The sequence below is a fragment of the Podarcis vaucheri genome (genome assembly GCF_965113315.1).
Source record: "Podarcis vaucheri genome assembly, chromosome: 5".
NCBI lineage: Eukaryota > Metazoa > Chordata > Lepidosauria > Squamata > Lacertidae > Podarcis > Podarcis vaucheri.
The window spans coordinates 2,701,242-2,727,776 of record NC_138763.1 but is presented as its reverse complement, the minus strand read 5'-3'; the positions used below and the strand labels follow the sequence as shown (position 1 = coordinate 2,727,776).

Genomic DNA, 26,535 nt, shown 5'->3' with positions numbered 1-26,535 from the left:
AGTGGTTTGCAGATCTGCCCAGCACCTGGAGATTGTTTAGAGGCAGGGCTTCTGGAAAAGAAGGAAATTCATAGAATTGTAGAACTGTTGGAAGGGGCCATGAGGGTCTCCTCGCCCAAGCCCCTGCAATGCAGAAATCTTTTTGCCCACGGTGGGTCTCAAATCCATGCTTGTCCAACAGGTAGATTGTGAACTACCGGTAGATCACTAGACGTCTGTGCTAGATCACCAGTCGATCAGTGGCTCCCCCCAAAGAAGCTACTGTAAAAAACTTTGACTCCCCTAAAAAAGGCTCAACATCTTTGCCCTGCAGCCCTAAAATGACCTGAACCACCAAAAACAGGACTTTCCTTCCTAAAAAAAAGCTCAACGTCGCTTTCCTCTCCCCTAAATAAGCTCAACAACTTTTATGTGAACCCCCAAAGCAGGGCTTTCCTTCCTAAAAAAAAGCTCCTGAACCCCCCAAAAGGGGGTAGATCACTGCCAGTTTTTAACTCTGTGAGCAGATCGCAGTCTCTTGGAAGTTGACCACCCCTGCTCTACATGTATTAGATAAATTCAAGAAGGATAAAGCTATCAGTGTACTAGACAGGGTGGCTCTGCTCTGCCTGAACAATGGAAGGCAGCAATGCTTCTGAATATCCGTTGCTGGAAATCAGAGAACGGGAGAGCTGTGTTTGAATCCTGCTTGTGGATTTCCCATTGAGGCATCAGGCTGGCCACTGTGAGAACAGGATGCCAGACTAGAATGGTCCCTCTTTCGCCTAATCCAGCAGGCTCTCCTTGGTTCCCAAGGTATATATAGGGCCTTGGATAGTGGCAACCTAGCAGTCCGAAAGCACGTCAAAGTGCAAGTAGATAAATAGGTACCACTCTGGTGGGAAGGTAAACAGCGTTTCCATGCGCTGCTCTGGTTCGCCAGAAGCGGCTTAGTCCTGCTGGCCACATGACCTGGAAGCTGTACGCCGGCTCCCTTGGCCAATAAAGCGAGATGAGCGCCACAACCCCAGAGTCGGCCACGGCTGGCCCTAATGGTCAGGGGTACCTTTACCTTTACCTTTACCAGCACCTTGTCTTTAGCCCCAGAACTCGCTGGCAGGCAATGCAACTCTTTCAGCAGTGGTGTAACCTGATGGTCCTATCCTGCCCCAGGGGTTTAAGACTGAGATAGGCCACGCACACTCTGAATATTCCTTGGGACAAGAGTCTGCCTCTCTTGGCATGGGTGTTAGTGTATAAAACACAGATGGGTTCAAGACTACACACTTTCTGAAACAAAGCACAACCACCCTTGAAAATCCACACTTCTCTGAATTTTGCAGTTCACTTCTCCAACCAAGTAATGCGTACATAAATGCACCTATTAGTGAAAGCAGCATTAGATAAGGGGAAATTGCATTGCAAAAAGTGCATATAGCAATTATACAAAACTAGTGTACACACTATTACTGTAAATATGCACTAATGTGCTTTTGAATTTGCTTTCTAAAAAAAATAAAAAATAAATAAATTGCCAACGGGTGTAGTGTAGTGAATTTAAGACTGGGAAAATACGGAAATGAGAGAAAACCAAGACTTAGATTTGGTCATCACACAAGTCCTTTGGAGCTGGTTAGAATCATTTTTGGGGTTCTTTCTCTCCCTCCCAAGACCCAGCTTGCAGTCACAATGTACAACATGCCCCATGGTAGATTAAGGCCTAGTTTGGCGCAGTGGCGCAGTGAACAAGCACAGTACCTGTGCTACAGACTTGCCATGTTTGAGAAGAGATGGCGTCCCACCCCTGCAAAGGAGTGTTTGCTGCAGGCAACTCACACATGAGCTTATGTCAGAGAGAATAATCTATCCTTTTTGTGCGTGTGTGTGTGTGTGTTTGGGGGGGGAATGGAGATTTTGTAAGCCAAAGAGTATGGGGAAGTCTGTACCACCCATTATTCCACGGATGAGGCAATGCTGTTCACGGAGAGCCAAAATGCCCTTGGCTAGTGATCTCATGCGCTTGAGAAGGCTGGGTGCCTGCTGGTTTTTGGACAGGGGATTAGGCAAGACTGCAACTGAGTTTCACTCTGTTCTTCAGCAGGGGGCAGTCTTCCCTCTGGCTACAGGAGGGATGGATGTCCCCAAGGGAGGGGGGCGTGCAAGGAGAACGAAGGCGCTCCCGAGGGTTATTTCCAGGCAACATGTCAAACCATTTTCTCCTTGCTCTGCCCTTGAGGGCTCTAAATATTCACCCCGGAGAGAGTACAAATTCTAAGGCCGGGGAGAATTTGCTGGCCGAGGTCCTTGTGTTTGCTGGAAGGGATAGAGGATTCCTGTCCTTCCTCTAGCCCACCCTCGCTGGCCCAAGGATGGCATGTGCGCAATCTAAGAGTCTTCCACCCCACTGTATAGCATTGCAAGAGATTTGGGGCTGGCGTGGAGACAGCTCTCAGATTGTATAAGACTTAATGGGCATGCCTGAGATGCTCAGATGGCCCCAAGCACTGAGAAGAGGTTGTAGCTTAGGGAACAGAGGACCTTTTGTTGTTGAGTCGTTTAGTCATGTCCGACTCTTCGTGACCCCCTGGACCAGAGCACACCAGGCACTCCTGTCTTCCACTTCCTCCCGCAGTTTGGTCAAACTCACGCTGGTAGCTTCAAGAACACTGTCCCACCATCTCGTCCCCTGTCGTCCCCTTCTCCTTGTGCCCTCCATCTTTCCCAACATCAGGGTCTTTTCCAGGGAGTCTTCTCTTCTCATGAGGTGGCCAAAGTCTTGGAGCCTCAGCTTCAGGATCTGTCCTTCCAGTGAACACTCAGGGCTGATTCCCTTAAGAATGGATACGTTTGATCTTCTTGCAGTCCATGGGACTCTCAAGAGTCTCCTCCAGCACCATAATTCAAAAGCATCACTTCTTCGGCGATCAGCCTTCTTTATGGTCCAGCTCTCACTTCCATACATCACTACTGGGAAATCCATAGCTTTAACTATATGGACCTTTGTTGGCAAGGTGATGTCTCTGCTTTTTAAGGTGCTGTCTAGGTTTGCCATCGCCTTTCTCCCAAGGTGCAGGTGTCTTTTAATTTCGTGACTGCTGTCACCAGAGGACCTATTTGGATGCAAAAAGCTCCAGGGTCAACCTGTGCCAGCAGCTGCAGGAGGGCTGCAGCCAGGGGTCAATGCAAGCATAAGAACACAGGGAGATCTGTTGGATCAGGCCCATTCTTACAGAGCAGGACCAGATACCCCAATGGGAAACCAGCAAGCAGGATCCCAGCGCAAGAGCAGCTCTCGCCTCCCGTGGTCCCCAGAAAGCAGGATTCAGAAGCTGCCTCCATCCGTGGGGGCAGAGCAGAACCAGCCTTGCTAGAGCCATCGATAGCCCTCTCCTCCTCCTCCATGAATTTAATGGATCTTCTTTGCAAGCCATCCAAGTCAATGGCCATCACTGTTTCCTGTGCCATAGGAGGGGAGAGGGCTCTTGGGCTCCAGTTCTGCTTGGGGGTTTCCCAGAAGGGTATCTGACCGGCCACAGGACGCTTGGTGAGATGGGCTCCCTATGGCCTGATCCAATAGGGTCCTCTTAAGTTCCTATCAGGCCAAAGGCCCAGACATCCTTAGTTCATTTGTTAAGAGCATGGCGCTGATAACGCCAAGGTTGCAGGTTCGATCCCAGTATGGGACAGCTGCATATTCCTGTCTTGCATGGGGTTGGACTAGATGACCCTCAGGGTCCCTTCCAACTCTCTGGTTCTAAGATTCTATTCTATTCTTGGTGATCCTGAGAGGTAGAATGAGGAAAAACCGTTGACATCTATCATATTTTTCGCACGTTTTTCCTCTTAAAAACTAAGGGGAAATGTCTGTGTGTCTTATGGAGCAAATGTGTGGTCCCTGGAGCTAAATTGCTGGAGTCCTGCTTTCCTGGCTTCTGGGATTCAGATTTTTTTTTTCTTGTTTTCCTCTTCCAAAAACTAGGTGCGTCTTATGGTCTGGTGCGTCTTATAGAGCGCAAAATACGGTGTTTCACTTGTGCTCCATGTCTCCTGTAAAAATACGATGTCATAACCTTGGATGAATTTAACAAAGGACAGGTCAGATGCCTTTTCAGGCCAGCTTGCGATATTCCATGTTAGAAGGCTAAAGTTGGCTTTGGCTTTGCTGAAGTCTAGTCTTTGTCAGTGGTCTTCTGAAGAACTTTTGGAGTTTGCCATTTTTTTGTGGCAACTGGCTGTCATTTATTCTGGTGGTATCCTTACATGGTGGTCTCTGTTATACCAAATTGCAATTCAATGTATTCCTGTTGTGTTTTATGATTTTCCTGATATTGTAAGTGAGCCGGAACTGGTCTGTGACCATAATAATAAAATTCTAATTCTAATTCTATTCTATTCTATCCACCATCCTGTTCTCACAGGGGCTCAGCAGATGCCCCATTGTGAAGGCCACAAGGTGGACATGAGTGCCGCCCCCAACTTGGTTAGAAGTTTTCGAGCTAGGAAAAGGAAGTGTCAGAGCCCCCCAGACTGGTTTATTGCTTTTGTGGGGGTCTTGGCTGACTGACCGAACCTAAAGGGTGCTCATCAATGGTTCCTCTTCATCCTGGAGAAGAGTGACTAGTGGGGTGCCACAGGGTTCTGTCTTGGGCCCGGTCTTATTCAACATCTTTATCAACGACTTGGATGATGGACTCAAGGGCATCCTGATCAAATTTGCAGATGACACCAAACTGGGAGGGGTGGCTAACACCCCAGAGGACAGGATCACACTTCAAAACGACCTTGACAGATTAGAGAACTGGGCCAAAACAAACAAGATGAATTTTAACAGGGAGAAATGTAAAGTACTGCACTTGGGCAAAAAAAATGAGAGGCACAAATACAAGATGGGTGACACCTGGCTTGAGAGCAGTACATGTGAAAAGGATCTAGGAGTCTTGGTTGACCACAAACTTGACATGAGCCAACAGTGTGATGCGGCAGCTAAAAAAGCCAATGCAATTCTGGGCTGCATCAATAGGAGTATTGCATCTAGATCAAGGGAAGTAATAGTGCCACTGTATTCTGCTCTGGTCAGACCACACCTGGAGTACTGTGTCCAGTTCTGGGCACCACAATTCAGGAAGGACACTGACAAACTGGCACGTGTCCAGAGGAGGGCAACCAAAATGGTCAAAGGCCTGGAAACGATGCCTTATGAGGAACGGCTAAGGGAGCTGGGCATGTTTAGCCTGGAGAAGAGGAGGTTAAGGGGTGATATGATAGCCATGTTCAAATATATAAAAGGATGTCACATAGAGCAGGGAGAAAGGTTGTTTTCTGCTGCTCCAGAGAAGCGGACACGGAGCAATGGATCCAAACTACAAGAAAGAAGATTCCACCTAAACATTAGGAAGAACTTCCTGACAGTAAGAGCTGTTTGACAGTGGAATTTGCTGCCAAGGAGTGTGGTGGAGTCTCCTACTTTGGAGGTCTTTAAGCAGAGGCTTGACAACCATATGTCAGGAGTGCTCTGATGGTGTTTCCTGCTTGGCAGGGGGTTGGACTCGATGGCCCTTGTGGTCTCTTCCAACTCTATGATTCTATGATTCTATGTCAGTGAAATGACCACAGACCATTTGTAGTGGATTTATACCACTGATGGCTGTTGGCTGTGATGGCTATGCTGTGTCGCCATGGTCAGACACAGAAAGGCTTCCAAACACCAGTTGGCGAAAACCACAGGAGTGGGGAGCTGTGTTCGAATCCTGGAGATTTCTCATTGAGGCATCTGGTTGGCCACTGTGAGGACAGGATGTTGGGGAAGATGGGCCCTGCAGCCTGATCTAGCAGGCTCTCCTGATATTCTGCGTGTTTCAATTTCGATTACATCCTGGGTTTGGTGTGTTGAGGACGGGGCTGAGCTGGTTGGCTTTTTTTGGTTCCTCCCCACTTTGTGATGATTCAAGGATCCGTTCTGTTGGACGGGGTGCAGGGAAGAGAGAAGCCGGGACGTTCTGGATTGGCGATGCCATTTGGAGCGTGCCCGGTCTTGCTCGTCAATCTGGCACGAGTCTCCCAGCGGAGGAAAGCAGATGGCTGCCATCACGTTGGAAGAGAAAACGCCACTGGGAGCCAAGTTTGTGGGTTTGGTGCTACAGCCTCCCCATTGCCCCCCCTCTCCAGATTGAGAATTAAAATAAGAAACAAACATCCAACCAAGAGGATCTAGTTAAATGCCCTCCTCGCACCTGAGTCATGCTGATTATTTAGGGTGTGCTTTCTGCCCCTTCAGGGGTTTGGTGTGTTCCTGCCAGCCCAGCCCAGCCCGATAATGCCAAATCAGTCCCTTGGCGATGTCTGACTCCATCTCACTTTCTCTGTACCTCTCAGGAGGCAATTTTAAAAGGCCGTTTCCCCTCCTTTGGAGCAGGGCTTTTTGACCCTCTGGCCGCCTCTGTCCTTGACCCAGTCTGGCTATTCTGATGTTCTTATGATTACCGACAAAACTTCAATGTTGGCCATACTGGGTTTCTGGTAGCAGCAGCTGGGACACAACATCTCCAGCAAGATCAAGTCCTCTCTCCTCCTTGTGTCACACCAGGCTCCTCTTTGGGGCAGTTTCACCAGGTGCTTACCTGTGTCATTCACCTGGATGGGAGAGAAAGAAGGTGTAGAGCCAAAGCAAACTGCACAAGTGCACTCAAAGAATGTCCCCGGGTTTAATCAAAGAGCTGGTTCAAAGATGCAGGTAAAAGGTAAAGGTGGGGTTGTGGTGCTCATCTTGCTTTCAGGCCCAGGGAGCCAGTGTTTGTCCACAGACAGCTTTCCAAGTCATGTGGCCGGCAGGACTAAACCGCTTCTGGCACAACAGAAGCCAGAGTGCATGGAAACACTGTTTACCTTCCCGCCACAGTGGTACCTATTTATCTACTTGCACTGGTGTGCTTTCGAACTGCTAGATTGGGAGGAGCTGGGACAGAGCAGCGGGAGCTCACCCTGTTGTGGGCATTCGAACTGCTGACCTTCTGATCGGCAAGCCCAAGAGGCTCAGCGGTTTAGACCACAGCGCCACCCACATCCTCTGAAAGTTGCAGAGCAGAGCTAAGTCAGGGAACAGTAGCACAACAGAAAGGGGGGAATCTGCTCACCCCAGTCACAAAATCTAAGGTGGATTATGAGCTGGCATGCCTGAGAATCCCAACTGAAAGAGGAGCAAAAATGGCCAGCGTTTGCTCATTGGACTAGATAATCCTCACGGTCCCTTCCTGTTCTACAATTCTGTGATTCTATGTCATTTATTATGCCCTCCAGTTTTGCATTGTGTTTCCTTTGCATAGGAATGAATGGAACAGCAGGCTGCTCATTAGTTAAGTGTGTACAATTCCACCACAGGAGCAAGGCAAATAAGGTAGCTTTTTATGTCAGAAGTCAAACTGCAGCAGAGTTGAAAGAGAGCTGTGTGTGGCCAACCCAGATCAGAAGAGACATTGATGCCTTCTTGCAACCCTATCTATGAGTGTCGTGAACTATCCTAGCTTTGTTTAATATATAATATAATATAATATAATATAATATAATATAATATAATATAATATAATATAATAATATAATATTTATACCCTGCCATCTGGCTGGGCTTCTCCAGCCACTCTGGGCAGCTTCCAACAAAATATTAAAATACAGTAATACATCAAACATTAAAAGCTTCCCTAAACAGGGCTGCCTTCAGGTGTCTTCTAAAAGTCTGGTAGTTGTTTTTCTCTTTGACATCTGGTGGGGGGGGCATTCCACAGGGCAGGTGCCACTACCGAGAAGGCCCTCTGCCTGGTTCCCTGTAACTTGGCTTCTCGGAGTGAAGGAACTGCCAGAAGGCCCTCGGTGCTGGACCTCAGTGTCCGGGCTGAACGATGGGGGTGGAGATGCTCCTTCAGGTATACTGGACTGAGGCTGTTTAGGGCTTTGAAGGTCAGCACCAACACTTTGAATTGTGCTCGGAAACATACTGGCAGTCAGTGTAGGTCTTTCAAGACCGGTGTTATGTGGTCTCAGCGGCCGCTCCCAGTCACCAGTCTAGCTGCCACATTGTGGATTAGTTGTAGTTTCAGGTCACCTTCAAAGGTAGCTCCACATAGAGCGCATTGCAGTAGTCCAAGCGAGAGATAACCAGAGCCTGCACCACTCTGGCAAGACAGTCCGTGGGCAGGGAGGGTCTCATCCTGTGTACCAGATGGAGCTGATAAACAGCTGCCCTGGACACAGAATTGACTTGAACCTCCATGGACAGCAGTAAGTCCATAATGACTCCCAGGCTGCGCACCTGTCCTTCAGGGGCACAGTTGCCCCATTCAGGAGCAGGGAATCCCCCACACCCACCCGCCTCCTGTCCCCCCAAAACAGTACTTCTGTCTTGTCGGGATTCAACCTCAATCTGTTAGCCACCACCCATCCTCCAACTGCCTCCAGAACCAGGGACTCTGTCATGTGGTCTGTTCTAAAGAGCCCTGCCTTCCTCTGGTGAGGAGGAGGATGGGGGGAGACGGCCTTTACAGATTTGAAGTAAGATTCAGATGCTAACACAGTCAGATTTTGTGCATGGAATGTGGGGAGGCTGCCACACACACACACACACACACACACACACACACACACACACACTTATTGGACCCACAACTTTTGACTTCCCTCCCCAATCTTGCCGATTCACGTTAAGCAGTAGTCCCTGCTCACTTGCTTAACTCCCAAACCCGTTTGTTTGCTTAAAGTGTCGCATTAGAATGTCCTCCGAAATGCATTTTGCCGCAAAGGGGATTCATTGCAGGAAGCCCCCAAACCCCCAGCCTGAAATGCTTCCCCTAAGTGATTTATCTCCTGAAACCATGCGGGTAATTAGAGGAACACAAAGAGGAGATTCGAAAATCCTGGTGGGATTATCGCCAAAAGTCATTGTCTGCAACGCTGGCCCTTAGGGTTGACGAGAGCAGCAGCAGCAGCAACAACCACCAAGCCCAGGGCAGGAATTGGACACAGGCCTCTTTCAGGAAGACAGGGGAAATCGTGGACGGTTGCCCTTATCATGCCAAATATGGCATGGTTGTCGTGGCTGATAGCTCTCTCCTCCATGAATTTACCCAGTCCTCTTTTCAAGTGATCTACTTTGATGGCCATCAGTGCATCTTGTGGGAGAGAGTTCCATAGCTCAACAGTGTGCTGCGTGAAGAAATAAACTTCCAGGAGAGATGGAAGGAAGATTGGGGAGGGGAAATGAGACATAGCCAGGATACTTTGGGCCTAAGGGTCCATTAATTCTAGCTTTGCCTCTCTCTCTCAGGAAAGAAAACGCTCTTCAAAAGCATGAATAATATCTCACTAAGTCGCTAGTAAAGCCCTCTTTCCATTTCCCACTTTGATTTTGGGACGGCACTTAGGCTGCCTTGTAAACTGGACTGCTGAGCACTGTAATTATCCCGGTCTTTGGCTGCGTCGCTTCAAGGGCGTAGTCTCTGCTCAGAGTTGCACCGCCCTGCAAGGCAGAACCAGCGCATGAGAAAAGGGAAGCGAGAGGCAGGAGAGGGAGGCTGGAGAGAATGGCCGGCGTCAGGGGTTCTTCAGCTGTGAGGGGTAGCTCAGTCAGTAGAGCATGAGACTCTTGAACTTGGGGTCATGGGTTCGAGTCTGGCATCAGGTTAAAGATTCCTGCATTGCAAGGGGTGTACTAGATGACCCCGTAGCCCCTTCCAACTCTGTAAATCTGTGCTTCTGTGATTATGCACTGCAGAGGGTTACATGTTGCTGTTGTTTAGTCGTGTCTGACTCTTTGTGACCCCCTGGACCAGAGCACGCCAGGCCCTCCTGTCTTCCACTGCCTCCCACAGTTTGGTCAAACTCATGCTGGTAGCTTCAAGAACACTGTCCCACCATCTCGGCCTCTGTCGTCCCCTTCTCCTTGTGCCCTCCATCTTTCCCAACATCAGGGTCTTTTCCAGGGAGTCTTCTCTTCTCATGAGGTGGCCAAAGTCTTGGAGCCTCAGCTTCAGGATCTGTCCTTCATAGATCACTGCCTTGCTGTGGCGAAGGGGCTTGAATAACTCAGAGAAGCTATGAGCCATGCCGTGCAGGGCCACCCAAGATGAACAGGTCATAGTGGAGAGTTTTGACCAAACGTGATCCGCCTGGAGCAGGAACCGGCAAGCCACTCCAGTATCCCTGCCAAGAAAACTCCATGGACAAAGACAACAGAGGGTTACATCTAAGAAGGCCCATCTAGTCCAGCGTCCTGCTCTCACAGTGGCCAACCAGATACTTGTAGGAAGCAGGATCTGACCATAAGAGCGCTCTCTGACCAGTAGCCTTCAGTAGCCCTCTCCTCCATGGATTTTCCCAACCCTCTTTTTAAAGCCATCCAAATTGGTGGTGAGCACCGCTTCCTGTGGCAGAGAGTTCCATAGTTTCATTAGTGTAGGCCAGTGGTTGCGTGGCGAGTTCCCGCCCCCCACCAGGGAGAAATAAAGACACTGAACACCAAGTATTAAGGTTAATGGGCGAATTAGGCCACAACTTTATTGATTTCAGGAATGAGAGGTATTGGCTTAAGCATTGGTCCTATCGACTAGCCGGCTCCAGCCTGATTGCTGAAGGGTTAACACCATACGGGGGAGTCCTGCTGAGGCACGTGAACTAGGAGTTCCCCCGGGTCACCGCTCGGGGGCGTGCCTTAGGCCCACACCTCCATAGGCTTCGGACAGGGCCACGCCCCCCGGAATCCCTTATCGGCCTGCCCTTCGCTTTTGGGGGGAGGTGATAGCGTTTCCTCCCCCCCACATCCTCTTAACCCCTCCTTACCAATGCCTAACCGCCAATGCCGAAGAGTTGTGATGATTTGCTACGAGGTAGGCAAAAAACCGATTGGCTGAAATTGCCAATTGGGAAAAATTCCGACCAGGCCCCTTGCGGCGACCGACCAAAGACCATAGCAAAGTCAGAAGCCTACTTAAAGGGAGGGAGGGTGGGAAAATGGGATGGCTGGCGCAGCGAAAAGAGGGTGAGCCCCGGCTGCGCCAGCCCTAAATAGGGCAGGCCACGCCCCCCAGCCACCCGATTGGCTGGCCGGGCGGACAACGCGCCCAGGATTCCCTCGGTCTCACGGGGGCTGCAACCAGCCCCTGCGCATGTGGGGTGGGCGTGAAGCCCGCAACCCCACCTCCTTGCCAGGTCCGAAAGTGACTTTCTCAAAAAAAATTTCCCTGGCCACACTTTCAGAAGAAAAAAATATTCATGCTGCACCTTTTTTTTTTTTAATTAATAAGAAATACATTTTGCCGGAGGGGGGGTGGAGTGGAGAATTCCTAGCAGTGCTTGATTTATAACCTAGAACACAACTACTTTATAATATGATCATGGGGCATCCATAAAGTATAAAACAATGCAGCTACACAAGAAGATGAATAATTTCCCCGATATAATGATAAACGAGCCCCTTATATACATTCCTTAAGTTGTTATACAAACTCGATGAGAGGTGTGAGCTTGCTTTTGCCAGGCAATCTCATTTATATAAGGTCTAATTCGAGTGAAAGCAGCAATCCCTCTTGCTGTTCTGGCTTCTGGGATAGCTGCGCAGCCTGCATTCACTCCATAAGACGCACACACATTTCCCCTTACTTTTTAGGAGGGAAAAAGTGAGTCTTATAGAGCAAAAAAATACGTTTTTTAATGCTATGCTATGCTATAATGTTTAAATGTCTAAATAAAAAAATTCCTTCCAGTAGCACCTTAAAGACCAACTAAGTTAGTTCTTGGTATGAGCTTTCGAGGTGCACACGAAAGCTCATACCAAGAACTAACTTAGTTGGTCTTTAAGGTGCTACTGGAAGGAATTTTTTTTATTTTGACTATGGCAGACCAACACGGCTACCTATCTGTTTAAATGTTACTTTGCCTTTGAGTCTTCCTGCCCCCCTTGCCCTCCTCTCCTTTGAAAACCACTGCTATTGCCTCTGGTGTTCCTTCCAGATCATCGGTTCAAAGAGTTCAGTCGTGTGTCCCCTGGAGCCTCTGCCCCCCCCCCACAGCAGCTGCTTTTGGGGTTTTGGAGGAGCTCAGGCCCGTGGATAGAATTGTAAGCACTCTCTGAAAAAAACACACACACACAAATTTGGTTTTGTCTGACTCTGCCAACCTCTCGGGGGACCGACTTGTCATTATGGGGGGGAAGAAAGAAACTTCCCCTGATGTCATGCAGTCAGCAAAACCCACCAGCGCCCACTTGCCCTCCGAGGTGCCAACCTTTCACTTCCTTTGGGTCACTAACATAAACAAACATGGAGGCTGCCGCGTCCTGCATTGCTGGGGAGAGAAGCCTTTGTGGGTTTTGACGGAGGAAAGGGTTTGGGCTACCGGTTCTTCCTGCATGTTTGTGTCCCGCCCCCCCCCACTCCCCCCCTTGCTGTGCTTCCACGCCCAGCCTGCGGAGCAAGAATTCGTGTCTGCATTTCCTCATAAATCTTGGCGTTCCGCCTGGGGCTACCCTTTTAATTCCCTCTCTGAGGTTTGCAGGGAGGAGAGGCTCAGGCAGACAAAGAGGATGGGAGCCACCATTGTGCTGCTTTAGTCATCGGAATGGGTGCTCCTCTGTAGCTCTGGGTGAGGGAAGAAAGGTGCTTGCAAAAAAGGACAATAGAGGGGAAATTTGGGAAAAGACTTGAAAGCGCAATATCTGAAGAAAGAAAGGAATGGACTCTTGGTGAACTTATTGCTCTGGTGATGACGTTTTGATTTTCGATTTAACCACTAAACCATAGAATTGCCCCCCCCACTTCCCTCCCTGACCATTTCATAGAAAAATAGAATAACTGAATCCTAGAATCCTAGTGTTATGTACTGAGTTGAATAGGATCCAAAATGCAGCAGTCTGTTTGGTCCTAGAACAATAGGGTTCAGAATGCAGCAGTCTGATCGGTCCTAGAATAATGGGATCCAGAATGCAGCCGTTTGATTGGTCCACAGGAGCCACCCAATCCAGCTCCAGGTAGAAGTGAATCTGCAACCTGATTGGCCTACAGGAGAATCCCAGAATTAGCCATTCACGTGGGGCCCATTCTGTAAATAATGTATAAAAAGCAGACATTCTGGGGAAACTTCCATTCCTCCTCACCACTATGAGCTGAGTAAAGAGCATGGAATCCACTCTCGACTCTCGACTCCGAGTATATTTCACCTAGAATTGTAGAGTTGGCTAAGCAGGAATCTCAGCAAAAGCACCCATGACAGATGGACAACCAACCTCTGCTTAAAAACCTCCAAGGAAGGAGAGTCTACAAGCTCCAGAGGGAGACCATTCCACTGTGGAACAGCTTTTGAAATTTAGTCAGAATCTCCTTTCTTGTAACTGGAATCCATTGGATTGGGCCCTATCCTCTGGAGCAGCAGAAAGCAAGCTTGCTTCATCTTCCATGTGACAACCCTTTTGATCTTTGAAGATGGCTATCATATCTCCTCTCAGTGTCCTGTTCCCCAGCATCTATGACAGATGGCCATCTGACCTCTGCTTAGAAACCTCCAAGGAAGGAGAGCCCACCAACTCTCTAAGGGAGGTTGTCCTGCTGTTGAACAGCTCTTGCCATCAGTCGTTCTTCCTAAGGGTTAGTCTGAATCTCTTTTCTTCTCATTTGAATCCATCGGTTTGGCTCCTACCCTCTGGAGCAGCAGCAGAGAAGATACTTGCTCCCTCTTCCATGGGACAGCCCTTGAGATATTGAAAGATGGCTATCATATCTGCTCTCAGTCTCCTCTTTTCCAGGCTAAGCATTCCCTCAACTGTTCCTCATACGGCTTGGTTTCCAGACCCTTGATCATCTTGGTCGCCCTCCTCCGCACACCCTCCAACTTGTCACCATCCTTCTTAAATTGTGGTACCCAGAACTGGACACAGAAGTCCATAATGGAGCAGTACTATTATTTCCCTTGATCTTGATGGTAGACTTCTCTTGAGGCCACCTAGAATTGGTCAGGGGCAATGATTCCTCTGGCTAGCAGTTTCCGGAAACCGCAGGAGGGAAGAGTTGCTCTTGAGTCCGGATTGTGTTTGTGGGTTTCCCAGAAAGGGCAACTGTGAGAAACAGGATGTTGGAGTAGATGGGCCATTGACCAGAAGGCTCTTTTTATGTTCTTTAGCTAGATAGAAAATCAGAGGCGGAGCTTGAATATCAAAATACTAAATATCGGAAATTGGCAAAGAGGCAGGAGACGAGATCTGTGCTTTGTTTTCGTTTTTTCACTTATGTTCTGAGCCAGGTGCTTTCTGAATGGGAAAAAACAACAACAACCAGGACTTGGGAAACGTTTTGTCCCTGAGACGCTTTTTGCTTTTCGTGTTCCAGAACTTGGAAGCCATCAAAGAGCCCCCGCTTGTGGGATTGTCTCAGGGAGGGAGCAAAATAAAGGTTTATTTAGCTCATTTCTCAGACAATACAAACCCAAGCTAGAGTTTTGGCACCCACAGCAGAGGTGTTTGGGAGGTTTTACAGTAATTACATCTGAAATGGGAAACTTGTCGTCCCCCCCCCCTATTTTTTTTCTAAACATCTAATCTGTCTCTTTTACTTAAGAAAAATAAAAAGTAGCATTAGTTTCAGTGTACCTACAAATACTTCTTTTTTTAAAAAAAGCAACCCCCCACATTGCACACACAGAGAGAATCATAAACAGTTGAGTCTAGTTCCTTTAAATCGGTGTGTTCCTGTATCCACCCCAAACTCTCACAACTCACAATGCTTCTGTTTTCCACCCTTCTCAACCTCATAGAATGGTAGAGCTGGAAGGGACCCACAAGGGTCATCTAGTCCAACCCGCTGCAAGGCAGGAATCTCAGCTAACAAATCATGGACAGGTGGCCATTTGACCTCTGTCTTCTGCTGCTCCAGAGGGTAGGTCCCAAACCAATGGCTTTGAGTTGCAAGAAAGGAGATTACGACTAAACACTAGGAAGATCTTTCTGATAGTAAGAGCTGTGGAACAGTCTCCCACGAGAAGTGATGGACTCTCATTCACCAAACATTTTTCAGCAGAGGTTGGATTGCCGTCTGTCATGGATAATAATAATAATAATAATAATAATAATAATAATAATAATAAATTATTTATACCCCTCCATCCCCAGCCAAGACCAGGCTCAGGGTGGCTAACACCAGATATAAAAACAATTGATTGAAATACAACTTTAAAAACAAGATTAAAATACAACATTAAAACATCAAAATGCAGCCTCATTTCAGTGGAAACTCAAATCAAAAACTTTTTTTGGGGGGTGAAAACGTCAAGTCTTCACCAAGGCCAACTATCCAGACTGGTCCTACGTGGGCCAGAAAAAAGCCAGGGAAGTCCCCAAGTAGGAGCTCCATCACAAAGGGATAAAGGAAAGAGGGAGAGGCGATCAAGTTGATTCCAAGCCAAAGGCCAGGCGGAACAACTCTGTCTTACAGGCCCTGCGGAAAGAAATCAGATCCTGAAGGGCCCTGGTCTCATGAGGCAGAGCGTTCCACCAGGCCGGGGCCAGTGTTGAGAAGGCCCTGGCCCTGGCGGATGCTTCAGCTGTGATTCCTGCACTGCAGGGGGTTGGACTAGATGTCCCTCGGGGTCCCAAATACACAACTCTATGATTCTTTTTAAAAAAAGATATTTATTAAACTTTCAACATATTACAAAAATAAACAAAAAAAGAAAGAAGAAATAAAGAAAAAAGGTAAAAAATAAAAATACAAGATAAAAACAATTAAAAAAACAGATTGGTCTTTCCATGTCTTATCTTTCATTTGCTTGTTTCCCCGACCTCCTCACACCTCCCTTTTTGTATTCCAGTTCAAATTAGTTAGTTCAACAAATCCTTTCCCTCTTTGATTTCATCTTAATCTCTTATCTTAAAATATAATAACTTTAAATTATCACCTGTTAACAATCCATTTTTACATATTCCTTTTAACATTGCTGCTAAAAACCACTTAACTTCAATCCAACATCATTCTAACATTCATTAATTTTGCAGTATTTCTGTAAATAGTCTTTAAATTTCTTCCAATCTTCTTCCACCGACTCTTCTCCCTGGTCTCGGATTCTGCCAGTCATTTCCGCCAGTTCCATATAGTCCATCACCTTCACTGCCATTCTTCCAGGGTGGGTAAATCTTGTGTCTTCCAATACTTTGCAATAAGTATTCTTGCTGCTGTTGTAGCATACAACTCTATGATTCTTGTGCCTCCTCTAGCGTTCTCATTCTATGAAACAAGAAAGCCATTGTGGCACAATGGTTAGAGCGTTGGACTAGGACCCGGGGGATCAGCGTTCGAATCCCCAAACAAGCCACAAAGTTCACTGGGTGACCTTGGGCAAATTACCACCTCTTGGCCTAATCCACAGGGTTGTTTTGAGGGTGAATTGTGGGTAGAGAACAACCGTGTACACCAGTTTGAGATGCTTGGGAAGTAAAGGTGGTATATAAATGAAAGAAACAAACCAATTGCCGTCCTTGGTCTGTCTGCCGAAAAAGACAGCGCCTCCTCACCTGTCCAAATGTTTCGCTTTCCAGGAGGGAGGGAGAAGGCCTGAGGATCTTCTGGGACAAACAGCGAGAGCCATCTCTCCTGGCGCGCTGGAACCCCTTCTCCACCGACATGCCTTACACGACCTTCACAGAGCACCCCGTGAAGAACATCAACCAGAGGTTTATCACCATCTGCCAGGTGGGCCACAATGTGTCAAGAGGACACATAAAATGGATTGGGTTAATAGTAATACTGTGTCAGGCAGGGGAGTTCCCCCTCTCCCTTCGGTATCTCACTGATCAGAATCAACGAGCCGTTGATAGTTTTATAGTCCTTTTTATTACAGCATCATGTTGCCAACACAAACAGACAACCCTCTTCTTCCTCTTCTGAACTGATCTGATCTGCCTGCTGCAGCATTCCCCAACCTTCGTCTTCAGAGTACAGTGGTACCTTGGGTTACATGCGCTTCAGGTTATGTACACTTCAGGTTACAGACTCCGCTAACCCAGAAATATTACCTCGGGTTAAGAACTTTGCTTCAGGATGAGAACAGAAATGGTGTGGCAGTGGCAGTGGGAGCCCCATTAGCTAAAGTGGTGCTTCAGGTTAAGAACAGTTTCAGGTTAAGAATGGACCTCAGGAACGAATTAAGTGCTTAACCCGAGGTACCACTGTATTCCCCGACATACCGAGGGTATAATCCAGTAGCTTCCAAAATGGATATCCCAATGTTAAAAGTAACAATTAAAAAAATAACAGAGAGTTCCCTTGCAGCTCATCTTGAGACCAATCTCTCTCTTGAGAGCAGCTTGGAGAAAAGCAATTCTGAGTGGGGAAACGGCCGGCAGGGAGAGGGTTAAGCCCCTCTCCCCACGCACCCATTCCCCACTCCCATTTGCAGCTTCCATGGACTGCGTTTCTTAAAAATTAAGCTCTGAGGATTGGTACCAACCTATAATTAGAGACCGATGGATCTGTCAATTTAGGTTTCTCATTTTCCCAATCTTAAGCTTGGTTCACACATTTTCACATCAGTTTGTGATTCATTTGATTTTTTAAAAGAGGCGCTCCCATATTAGTGGATCTGCCTGCTAAAGTATTTACATTATTTTTTTAAAATTTTGAAGGTAATTTATAGACCACCTTTCATTTTAAAAGTAACAAGGCAACTCCCAAACGAAAACAAATATAAAATACTCATTTTGTTTGCAATTCTGACTGATGGACACATTTTTGCAAGCAAGTTTCCCAGGTATAGTATATTGTCATGTTTTCGCTGAGGTATACACACACGCTTTTCCTAATAGACACGTTCTTGCACTCCTTTGTTAATTATTGGAGAACTACACAACAAATTGCAGGAAAGTGTGGACTTTGAAGGATGCTCCAGTCACATAGCCAGTTTGAGAAATTTGCATAAAAATGTTCACCAATCCAAATTTCTCCCCCATAAGAATTTAAGAAGAGCCTGGTACAGGATCAGACCAATGACCCATCCTGTGGGAAACCAGCAAGCAAAGGAGAATTTGAGCAAAGGAATCCTTTTCCTCCTGGTCTCCAGAAGCATTGCTGCGTCCAGCCGTGGTCATTGTGGCTAGTGGCAATTATGGTCGGTAGCCACCAATAGCCCTTATTTTCACCTGCGGCTAACCCCAGGTTAAAGAAGACTTGCATGGGCGACTGAGCCCTCCAAATAAATTTCCAAATGGAGAAATGCAGGAGGCATGTGAGGGCGGTTGCAGTAGCCACAGTGGGCATCAGATAAATGTCATGGCATGAAACGGAGATCATTCAATAATGGACTCCTGGTGCCTTAATGTAAACAGGAAATGAGTGGCATATGCCCCCCCCTCCCCGCAGTGTGAAATACAAGCTCCTCAGCCATCGATTTGATACCACACATGCTCAGGTCAAAAACAATATTTCCTCCTCCCTGAATTATCTCCCCATCTGCACGCTCGTAAGGATGTCAGTAATCGGATACCCCTGTGGAAAATGGAACGAGAGAAGGAGTGCGGAGTTGCTTGTTCAAAGGGATGCTCCGTCGCCTCTGAGTGCTTTAATCCAGCTTTGGGGAGCGTTGGGAAGTTTTCCCTTTTTCACCCCCCCCCCCTCGTGGGCGCAAGGAGAGAAAAGAGGTTTTATTTTTCTTCAGCGAGATGGGCTGGATTTCTCGCCCAAGTGGTTTCAGGAAAACATCCGATTTGGAAAGAATGGAACCGTTCACGCTTCAAGAGATGAAGGAGCTGCTAGGAATCCCACAAACTCCGAGGGCAAGGAGGGAGGGAGCTTGCGGGCTCTGAGATTATCTTGGGAGAGCAAGGGGTGAAACCGCACATGGGTCGGACTTCTCAGGTCGCCCCTCCAGCCCCGAACCTTTTATTTGAAGGACTCCAGGTGCAATCGCTTTTCAGCAATCCCAAATACTTGCAGCAGAAAACGCAGGCCGAGCTGTACCTCCGGTGGAAAGGGACCAGCACGTGAGGCACGAACACACAAAACACCGCCTTTTAGGTTTTACAGCAGCAAAATGTGGTCACAATAGGGCAGCCCACCCGAAAGCATGCAAGCAAATAACAAAGTCTACCAGGACAGCGGAGACCTTGGAGTCTGAGCAAAAGCAAACAGATGCAGGAACTTGAAGTTTAAGCCCAGCCTAGACATTTTGGCTTCATAAGCTGCTGTGAGCCAGGTCTGTCCTGTAATAGTCCATTCTGGCTAGATTTTATTGCCCCTTTTAAAAAATCGGGTTTAGTCCAGGTTTCTAGCTGGGATTTGCTGCAGCCACTTAGAGCATCACTGCAGGAAAGCGGGTGGTGAAGGTGGGGAGAATAAATTATTAGTATTTCTGTTTAATGCATTTTTATCTCATGTTTGCGTGGCAAGGTCCCAAACCTTCCCAGGAAGTGAAATAAAGACACATGAAACAGTATTTTTGGTTAGTGGGCGAAAAAGGCCACAACTTTATTGGTTACAGAATGTAAGTGGTATTGGCTTAGGCACTGGAAACCACACGACTATATCCGACTCCTGCCCATCTGCAGGAGTCTTAGAAGGGTTAACCACCAGTAGGGGGAGCCCTGCTGATGCACATCAACTAGGGACTCCCCCAGGGTCACCGCTAGGGGTCGTGCCATGGCCCTAGCCCCCTGTCTGGGGCTTCGGACGGAGACCACGGCCCCGGATTCCTTTAACGGAATACCTTTGGAATTTGGAAGGGTAGGTGATGGCCACTATCTCCCTTCCCCTTCAACCGAATACTCCAATGCCTAACCGCCAAACCTTACAAAGTTGTGACGATTTGCTACGAGGTAGGGGAAGAAACCAAATGGCTGGTGCCAATTTTCCAAGTAGAAAAATTCCTACCAGGCCCCTTGGACAACCAAAGCGACCAACTGAGGTCCATAGCGAGGTCAGGAGATAAAGAGCCTAACCTAAGGGAGGGAGGGAGGGAGGAAGAACTAGCCAAGCGGGGAGGAAAACAGGGGTGAGTCCTTGGCCGTGGGCAGTTTAAATAGCCTGCACCATGCGGCCAGACCATCCGAATTGGACGGCCTAAGGGTGATGTGGCTGAGGACCATTCAGTGGAGCAGGGGAGGGCTTGCTCCCAGCCCACAACGACATCTCCCCAGGAATGGGACATGGCTTTCTCTCAAGTTGGGATTCAAGGGAACACATAAAATTTTTGAAACATTATACAGTGGTACCTCGGGTTATTCTTAACCTGAGACTATTCTTAACCTGAAGCACCACTTTAGCTAATGGGGCCTCCTGCTGCCGCCGCGCCGCCGGAGCTTACAATTTCTGTTCTCACCCTGAAGCAAAGTTCTTAACCTGAAGCACTATTTCTGGGTTAGTGGAGTCTGTAACCTGAAGCATATGTAACTTGAAGCGTATATAACCTGAGGTACCACTGTACAAGGAGTAATAAGAAGAAACAAGTTAAAATATAATAGAACACTTTTGGAACCAGCAATTAAATTCCAATTTGTCAGCCCAGCAACCAACATCTTCTGCACTTTCTGGCCTGTCTGGGCAGGAAGGTCTCAGCCTGCCGGTGGAAGGATAACGAAGGAGGTAGCCAGTCCACTCTCTTGGGAGGGAACCCCTCAATCTAGGAGCAGCCCAGGAAAGGCCCCTGTCTCGATTTGGTTTGGGGCTTTTCGGTGTGGCAGGGTAGCATGACCCAGATTCCAAAGTGCCCTCTCCTTTCCCAAGAAGGCGTCTGCATCACTTCCTGGTGGGCGGCACGGCTAAGGAAAACCCCAAGCCGATTTCCATTCGGTGCCTGGTGCCTGGAGACACCTGTCTCCAAAGATTTGCATTTGCAGATGACGAATCAGTGGCTTTTCTGTGATGTCAGCGTATTTGAGAAGGGTGAGCTGCTTTTGAACTCAAGGGATATTGGCCAACTTCATCACACACTCCTAATGCCTGCAATCGGTTCTTCCGGCTCATCTTGTTGGGATAAGCAACTTTATTGCAGCGCCAGATTGGCATGGCAAGGAAGCCTGTGGCTGCAATTGGCTCAGCTGAGTGGGGGGGGGGTGGCATTGAATGTCCATGGCATTCCTGCTGCTCAGGGAAGAGACCTCTCCAAACATTCACACTCCAGTTTCTGTGGCGGAAGGAAACGTAGCTGAAATGAAAACGTATTTTGGGCCTGATTAAGACCTGGAGGGAGTGATAAAGGTTGAGATGAAGGGGACAGATTCCCACCTGCTTCTTGATGTTCAGGGCCCCCAAAGCAGAGGGATGGGCAAATCTGCCAAATTTGGTTTCTCATTATTTTCAGCCTTAATTTCAGTTCTCCTTATTTCCGCAGCAGCTTATCTCCTTCCTTCCTTCCTTCCTTCCTTCCTTCCTTCCTTCCTTCCTTCCTTTCATTCTTGTCCCCATGAACATTTATTAGCATTTTTGTCCAGATTTCTCCTAATGTACAGATTTGTGAATACAATTTTGCCTAATATATACATTTTTTGCAAAGCAATTTTGGTGCACGCTTCACTCTGGCATGTACATTTTGCACAAGGTACTTTATTGGAGAACGGCATTGAGGGTTTCAGAGAAGTGCAGATTCCACGGAGGGCTGTGTTTGGGTTCCTGCACTGTTTCAGAAAGTGCAAATTGAGTAGGTCCTCCTTTAAGTGAGAACCTGAATCAAATTTCTCACCCCACCCCAGCTGAGCATCACATCTGGCCTGGAACTGAGCTGGCAATTCTCACTACCCATTAATTGCTTAGTTCCAGAAATACAGTTCTTTGCACTGAGGAGCTTGCAGTCTCCGCATCGAACTCTGAAGCGCAGTGTGTGAACCTGTGTGAAGAGGCAACAGGGGGTTAATCATGAACAACATGGCTTTGTTTTCCCCCAAACACCCACCAGCTATTTCTTCCCAAGTTGTGTCTCTCGCTCAGGGCCGTCTTACCCATAGAGGCTAGTGGCACGGGGCGCCAGGGCGCAAAGTTCTGGAGGGCACCAGGGAAGAGGCGGAGGCTGGACGCGGCACCTCCTGGCATCAGCTCGCCACCCTTGCCCGCCTCCGCCATGCCACGCTGAAGCAGCGCCACGCCCGGAGCCTCCATCTGCCGTGGCCAACATGGCACGGAGCAGCCAGCTGAGCCGGGAAGTGCCACATCCAGCCTCCACCTCTTTCCCACCAGAGGAGCCACCCTCCGGCTGCTGCCCCCGTCCTCCAGCCCCGCCGGCAGTGCCATCCTCCCTAAAAAACTCTGGGAAACAGGGGGGTGCTGGAGGGAGCTTTGCACCACCACGACGGATATGCTTAAGACGACCCTGCTCTCTGTTTACTCTCGAGATTTTGGCACCTCTCCACGGGGTCTGTCTGCCTGCCTGGTGTATAACCCAACCTCCTTTGTGCTCCCCGAGTTCTGAGGATGCCTCGGCGTGTTAGAAGTCACTGCCATGGACCGCTTTTAATCCTCGATCTCTGAATGGGGGCAGAAAGAGCCAGCATCTTTTGTGTGCACAAGATTCCAAAGGCTCCTGAGAGTTTCAGAGCAGGAACTGGTGTGGGGGGGGAAAGGATTTTTCATGCACCCCATGAACCTGCAGCGTATTTCCAGTGTGGGACACAATGTTCTTTGGGGAGGTGGCAGAGGGGTGGTCGAAGGACAAGTGGAGATTCCTGGTTCCTCAGTACTCTCAGCAGCGAGATGGCCGGGATTCAGTTTCAAATGTTATTTGCTGCAGACGGCCAAGCATCGCTTGGTTTCCTAGGCAGGCTGTTGTTTTCCTTCGGTTGCAAAGACCCACAGAATGCGCACAGTGGCTGGCTGGCCTTGGCCATTCCTGTTGGGGTATTTTTAATACGTGGGCATCCTTAGCACCCAACCACACTTGAGAAATGAGGATGGGGTAGAAATTTGTTTTGGTTTGGCACTTGTAGGCAAGTAGACCTAATTTTGCAGGGTGTGTGAACCAAAGCACAGAGATCCTTCAAGATTCACACTTCTCTGAAATTTGCAATGCAGTTTGCCTGCCAAATATGGCGTACAAGAATGCATATGGTAGGGTGAAGCGTGCATAGAAAGGTATATATTAGAGAGGGTAACATCCAAAAATGTGTTATATTTGAGATTTGCAAAATAAATAAATAAATATGTCTGCATTGGACAAAACAGCATGTAAATGTGTACAGTAGGAGAAAATTGCACTAAAATGCTGCTGAATTTTCATGTGGACTTTTTTTTAAAAAAAAAAAGATTTGCAAAATGATGTGGATATTTGGAGAACTGAAGAGTGGAAAAACTGGAATCTCGGGCAAAACTGATGCAGCTATCTTTCCCCGTGCCTACGTCTCCTGTCCTGGATTAGTTCTCCAAGAATTCCAGGGCAGTTCTGCATCCTTGCGTAGAAGGAGTGCGGGAGATTTGCATTTGTATGTATTTGTGGCTTCCTGCTTCCTGTGGGAGGCAGTTCCACAGTTTGCATTGTGCAGAGAAAGCCTCCTCTTTCTATCTGCAAGGTTAGGATGGCCCAACATAAATTATTACTAGACCAGGCTACAAATATATTGTCCTGTTCAGCAGCTCCCCCCAAAATGTGGCCAGCCTGACCAGATTCTTCTCCTTCCTTTCTGCAGATCTCTGCCTTCACTGCCATGCTGGTTCAAGCAGTCCAGACTGCCGAAAGAACGGATCCCACAGCTGGCCGAACTGCCGGGGTGGAGGTGGCCCACAAGCCCCTCCTCATAGAGACCTACACGGGGCTGATGTCTTTCCTCGGAAACCGAAACAAGCTGGGTTATTCCCTTGCTCGGGGGAGTTTTGGCTTCTGAACGTCCGCCGAATTGGGGGTTTTCCTTTTGTGGTGAGTGTGTTGTGTTTATTCCCCTTGAAATGTTGCTAAAGAGGGTGGGGGTTGCTAATGAAAGGGCTGTGAGATGCATCACCCCCAACTGGCCTTATAATATAGGAAACTGTGTGCTGAGTCCAACCATTTAGCTCATCGTGGGCATCGTCTCAGGCTGGAAGCAGCTCTCCAAAGTTGCAGACTTTCCCCAGGATTACCCTGGGGATTGGACCAGAGAGCTTCTGGATGCAAAGGAGCTGCTCTGAGCTACCGTCCTGGAATGGCAAAACCTCCTTTTGCAGGGTTCAGGGCTACACAGGATTTAACCACAGGGTCTGGAAAGATCTCCCCTGTTGAAAGGAGCCGCAGTTCTCTAGAAGCCTGACAGCTGCCTGCAAGCCAATGGCCCATCTATCCACCATCCTGTTCTCACAGGGGCCAGTCAGATGCCTGGGGAAAACCCACACACAGGAGCCGAACACAAGAGAACGCTCTCCCCTCCTGTGGTTTCCAGCAACGGGCGTTCAGAAGCATCACTGCCTTCAGCTACTGATTACAGATAGGTAGCCGTGTTGGTCTGCCATAGTCAAAATAAAAAAATTCCTTCCAGTAGCACCTTAAAGACCAACTAAGTTAGTTCTTGGCACGAGCTTTCGTGTGCATGCACACTTCTTCAGATACACTGAAACAGAAGTTGCCAGATCCTTCTATATAGTGAGAAGGTGGGGTGGGGTATTACTCAGAAGGGTGGTGGGAATGGGAGATTGGCAGATAGCTGAGATGAGCCTGTTGACGACTCTCAACGACTGCAATAGGTCTTACAGGAAAAGGCAAGGGGTGAGAAGGTGAAAAATGGCTTAGTCATGTATAATGAGATAAGAATCCAATGTCTCTGTTCAGACCAGGTCTCTCCATGGTTTTAAGTTTGGTAATGAGTTGCAATTCAGCAGCTTCTCTTTCCAGTCTATTTCTGAAATTCCTTTGTAGTAAAACAGCTACTTTGAGATCTTGTATAGAATGTCCTGGGAGATTGAAGTGTTCTCCTACTGGTTTCTCTGTTTTGTGATTCTTGATGTCAGATTTGATGTCAGACCCTTCTGAGTAATACCCCTCCCCACCTTCTCACTATATAGAAGGGTCTGGCAACTTCTGTTTCAGTGTATCTGAAGAAGTGTGCATGCACATGAAAGCTCATACCAAGAACTAACTTAGTTGGTCTTTAAGGTGCTACTGGAAGGAATTTTTTTATTCCAGCTACTGGGGCAGAGTATAGTCATTGCGGCTAACAGCTCCGCTAGTGTTCATAGAATTGCAGAATTGGAAGGGAACTTGAGGTTCTTCTAGGTCAGCCACCTTCAGTGCTGGAATGTGGTATCTGAGGAACATCTGAACACGATGCTCCTTGGTTTTTTTCCATTGCAAGCTTCTCTCCTGATAACTCAGGTGTTTCAACACCTGAGCTGGATTGCTTTAGCTGAGATTCCTGCATAGATGGCACTCGGGGTCCTTTCCAGTCTTTGATTCTATGAGCATTAAGAGAATCCTCAGGAAAAATAATCTCTCAAAGGACCTGTTGATGGCATTTTACCATTGTACTGTACTTGAGAGTGCATTAACTTATGGTCTGTGTGTGGTTTGGAAGCTGCACGGCCAGGGGAAAAACAATGCTGTCCAGGGTTGTAAAGACTGCGGAGAGAATAATTGGGTGCACTCTTCCCACCTTGGATCAAATCTATGTTTCCAGGTGCCACAAGAAAGCTGCAGAGATAGCGCAGGATAGTGCGCACCCCGGAAATGATCTCTTTCAGCTTCTGCCTTCTGGAAGAAGGTACAGGGTTATAAAGACTAGGATCAGCCGCCTGAGAAACAGTTTCTATCCAAATGCGATTTTGGTTTTAAACGCAGTGTAAGGTAGTCTCTATGGGAGTATATTGTATTGAATTATGGGGTATCAGAGTTTTTAGGGGGCTAACAAGGCTGGGATAGCTGGGATAGCAGCCTTGTTGGTTTCTGAATGTCTGATGTAGATTTTCAATTTCGTTGTTCTGTACGGGACAATGACAATAAAGATTATCGTATCATATTAAGCTCATTGTATCTAAAATGCAATGACAAGAATAAAGAAAATCCATGGCACATTTCGGTGAATCTGGCCCTGTTGCCAACGCAAAACCACCCTCGCCTAGACCCAGGTTTCCACCTCTACAACCTAGGGATTAGGCAAGCCTACACAGCAAGGCTGTTGTACGAGGCAACGTGGAGTCCTTAGAACACTCTGCGGCTGCAGTCCTAAGCCATTGAATTCCATGGGGCACAATGTGAATTGCATAGGACTGTGCTCTAGGGTGCAATATAAGTGCTATTATTTCAGTGAGAGTGGCTGAACAACAGTTGTTGTAAACCATGGAAGGAAAGAGTTGTGCTCTTGTGCTCAAGTCCTTGTTTGTGGGTTTCCCATAATGGGCATCTTGTCAGTGAAGTTCTACTCAGTATTGATCCAGAGTAGATCCCAATGTATAGTTAGCAGAGTAACAACTTAAACATGTTGCAGGATTCCCAACAAATAGACCAGAGGTCGTTGTATTTCATCCAGCAGAGCTTTACTGCTACTGAAGGCAAATGAGCATAATGGTCACAAATCCATTACATTCAGGATTGGCACTGTCCATAAGAAATCCAGTTGAAGGGGACTTAACTTAATCTTACAATAACTTAAAATAGGAC

At 47.7% G+C, this 26,535-nt stretch overlaps 1 protein-coding gene across 2 annotated transcripts in view; it reads left to right on the top strand.

Moving 5' to 3' along the window:
• Nucleotides 1–24,358, top strand: part of TPRG1 (tumor protein p63 regulated 1) — a 45,333-nt gene extending 20,975 nt beyond the window's left edge. For both annotated transcript variants that reach the window (XM_082224635.1, XM_082224636.1), the window contains exons 5-6: nt 16,538–16,691; nt 23,603–24,358. In XM_082224635.1, the coding sequence (XP_082080761.1) occupies nt 16,538–16,691; nt 23,603–23,797 (349 nt within the window). In that variant the 3' untranslated portion in view covers nt 23,798–24,358. The remainder of the gene's footprint in view (nt 1–16,537; nt 16,692–23,602) is intronic.
• The last annotated feature ends 2,177 nt before the right edge of the window (nt 24,359–26,535 follow it).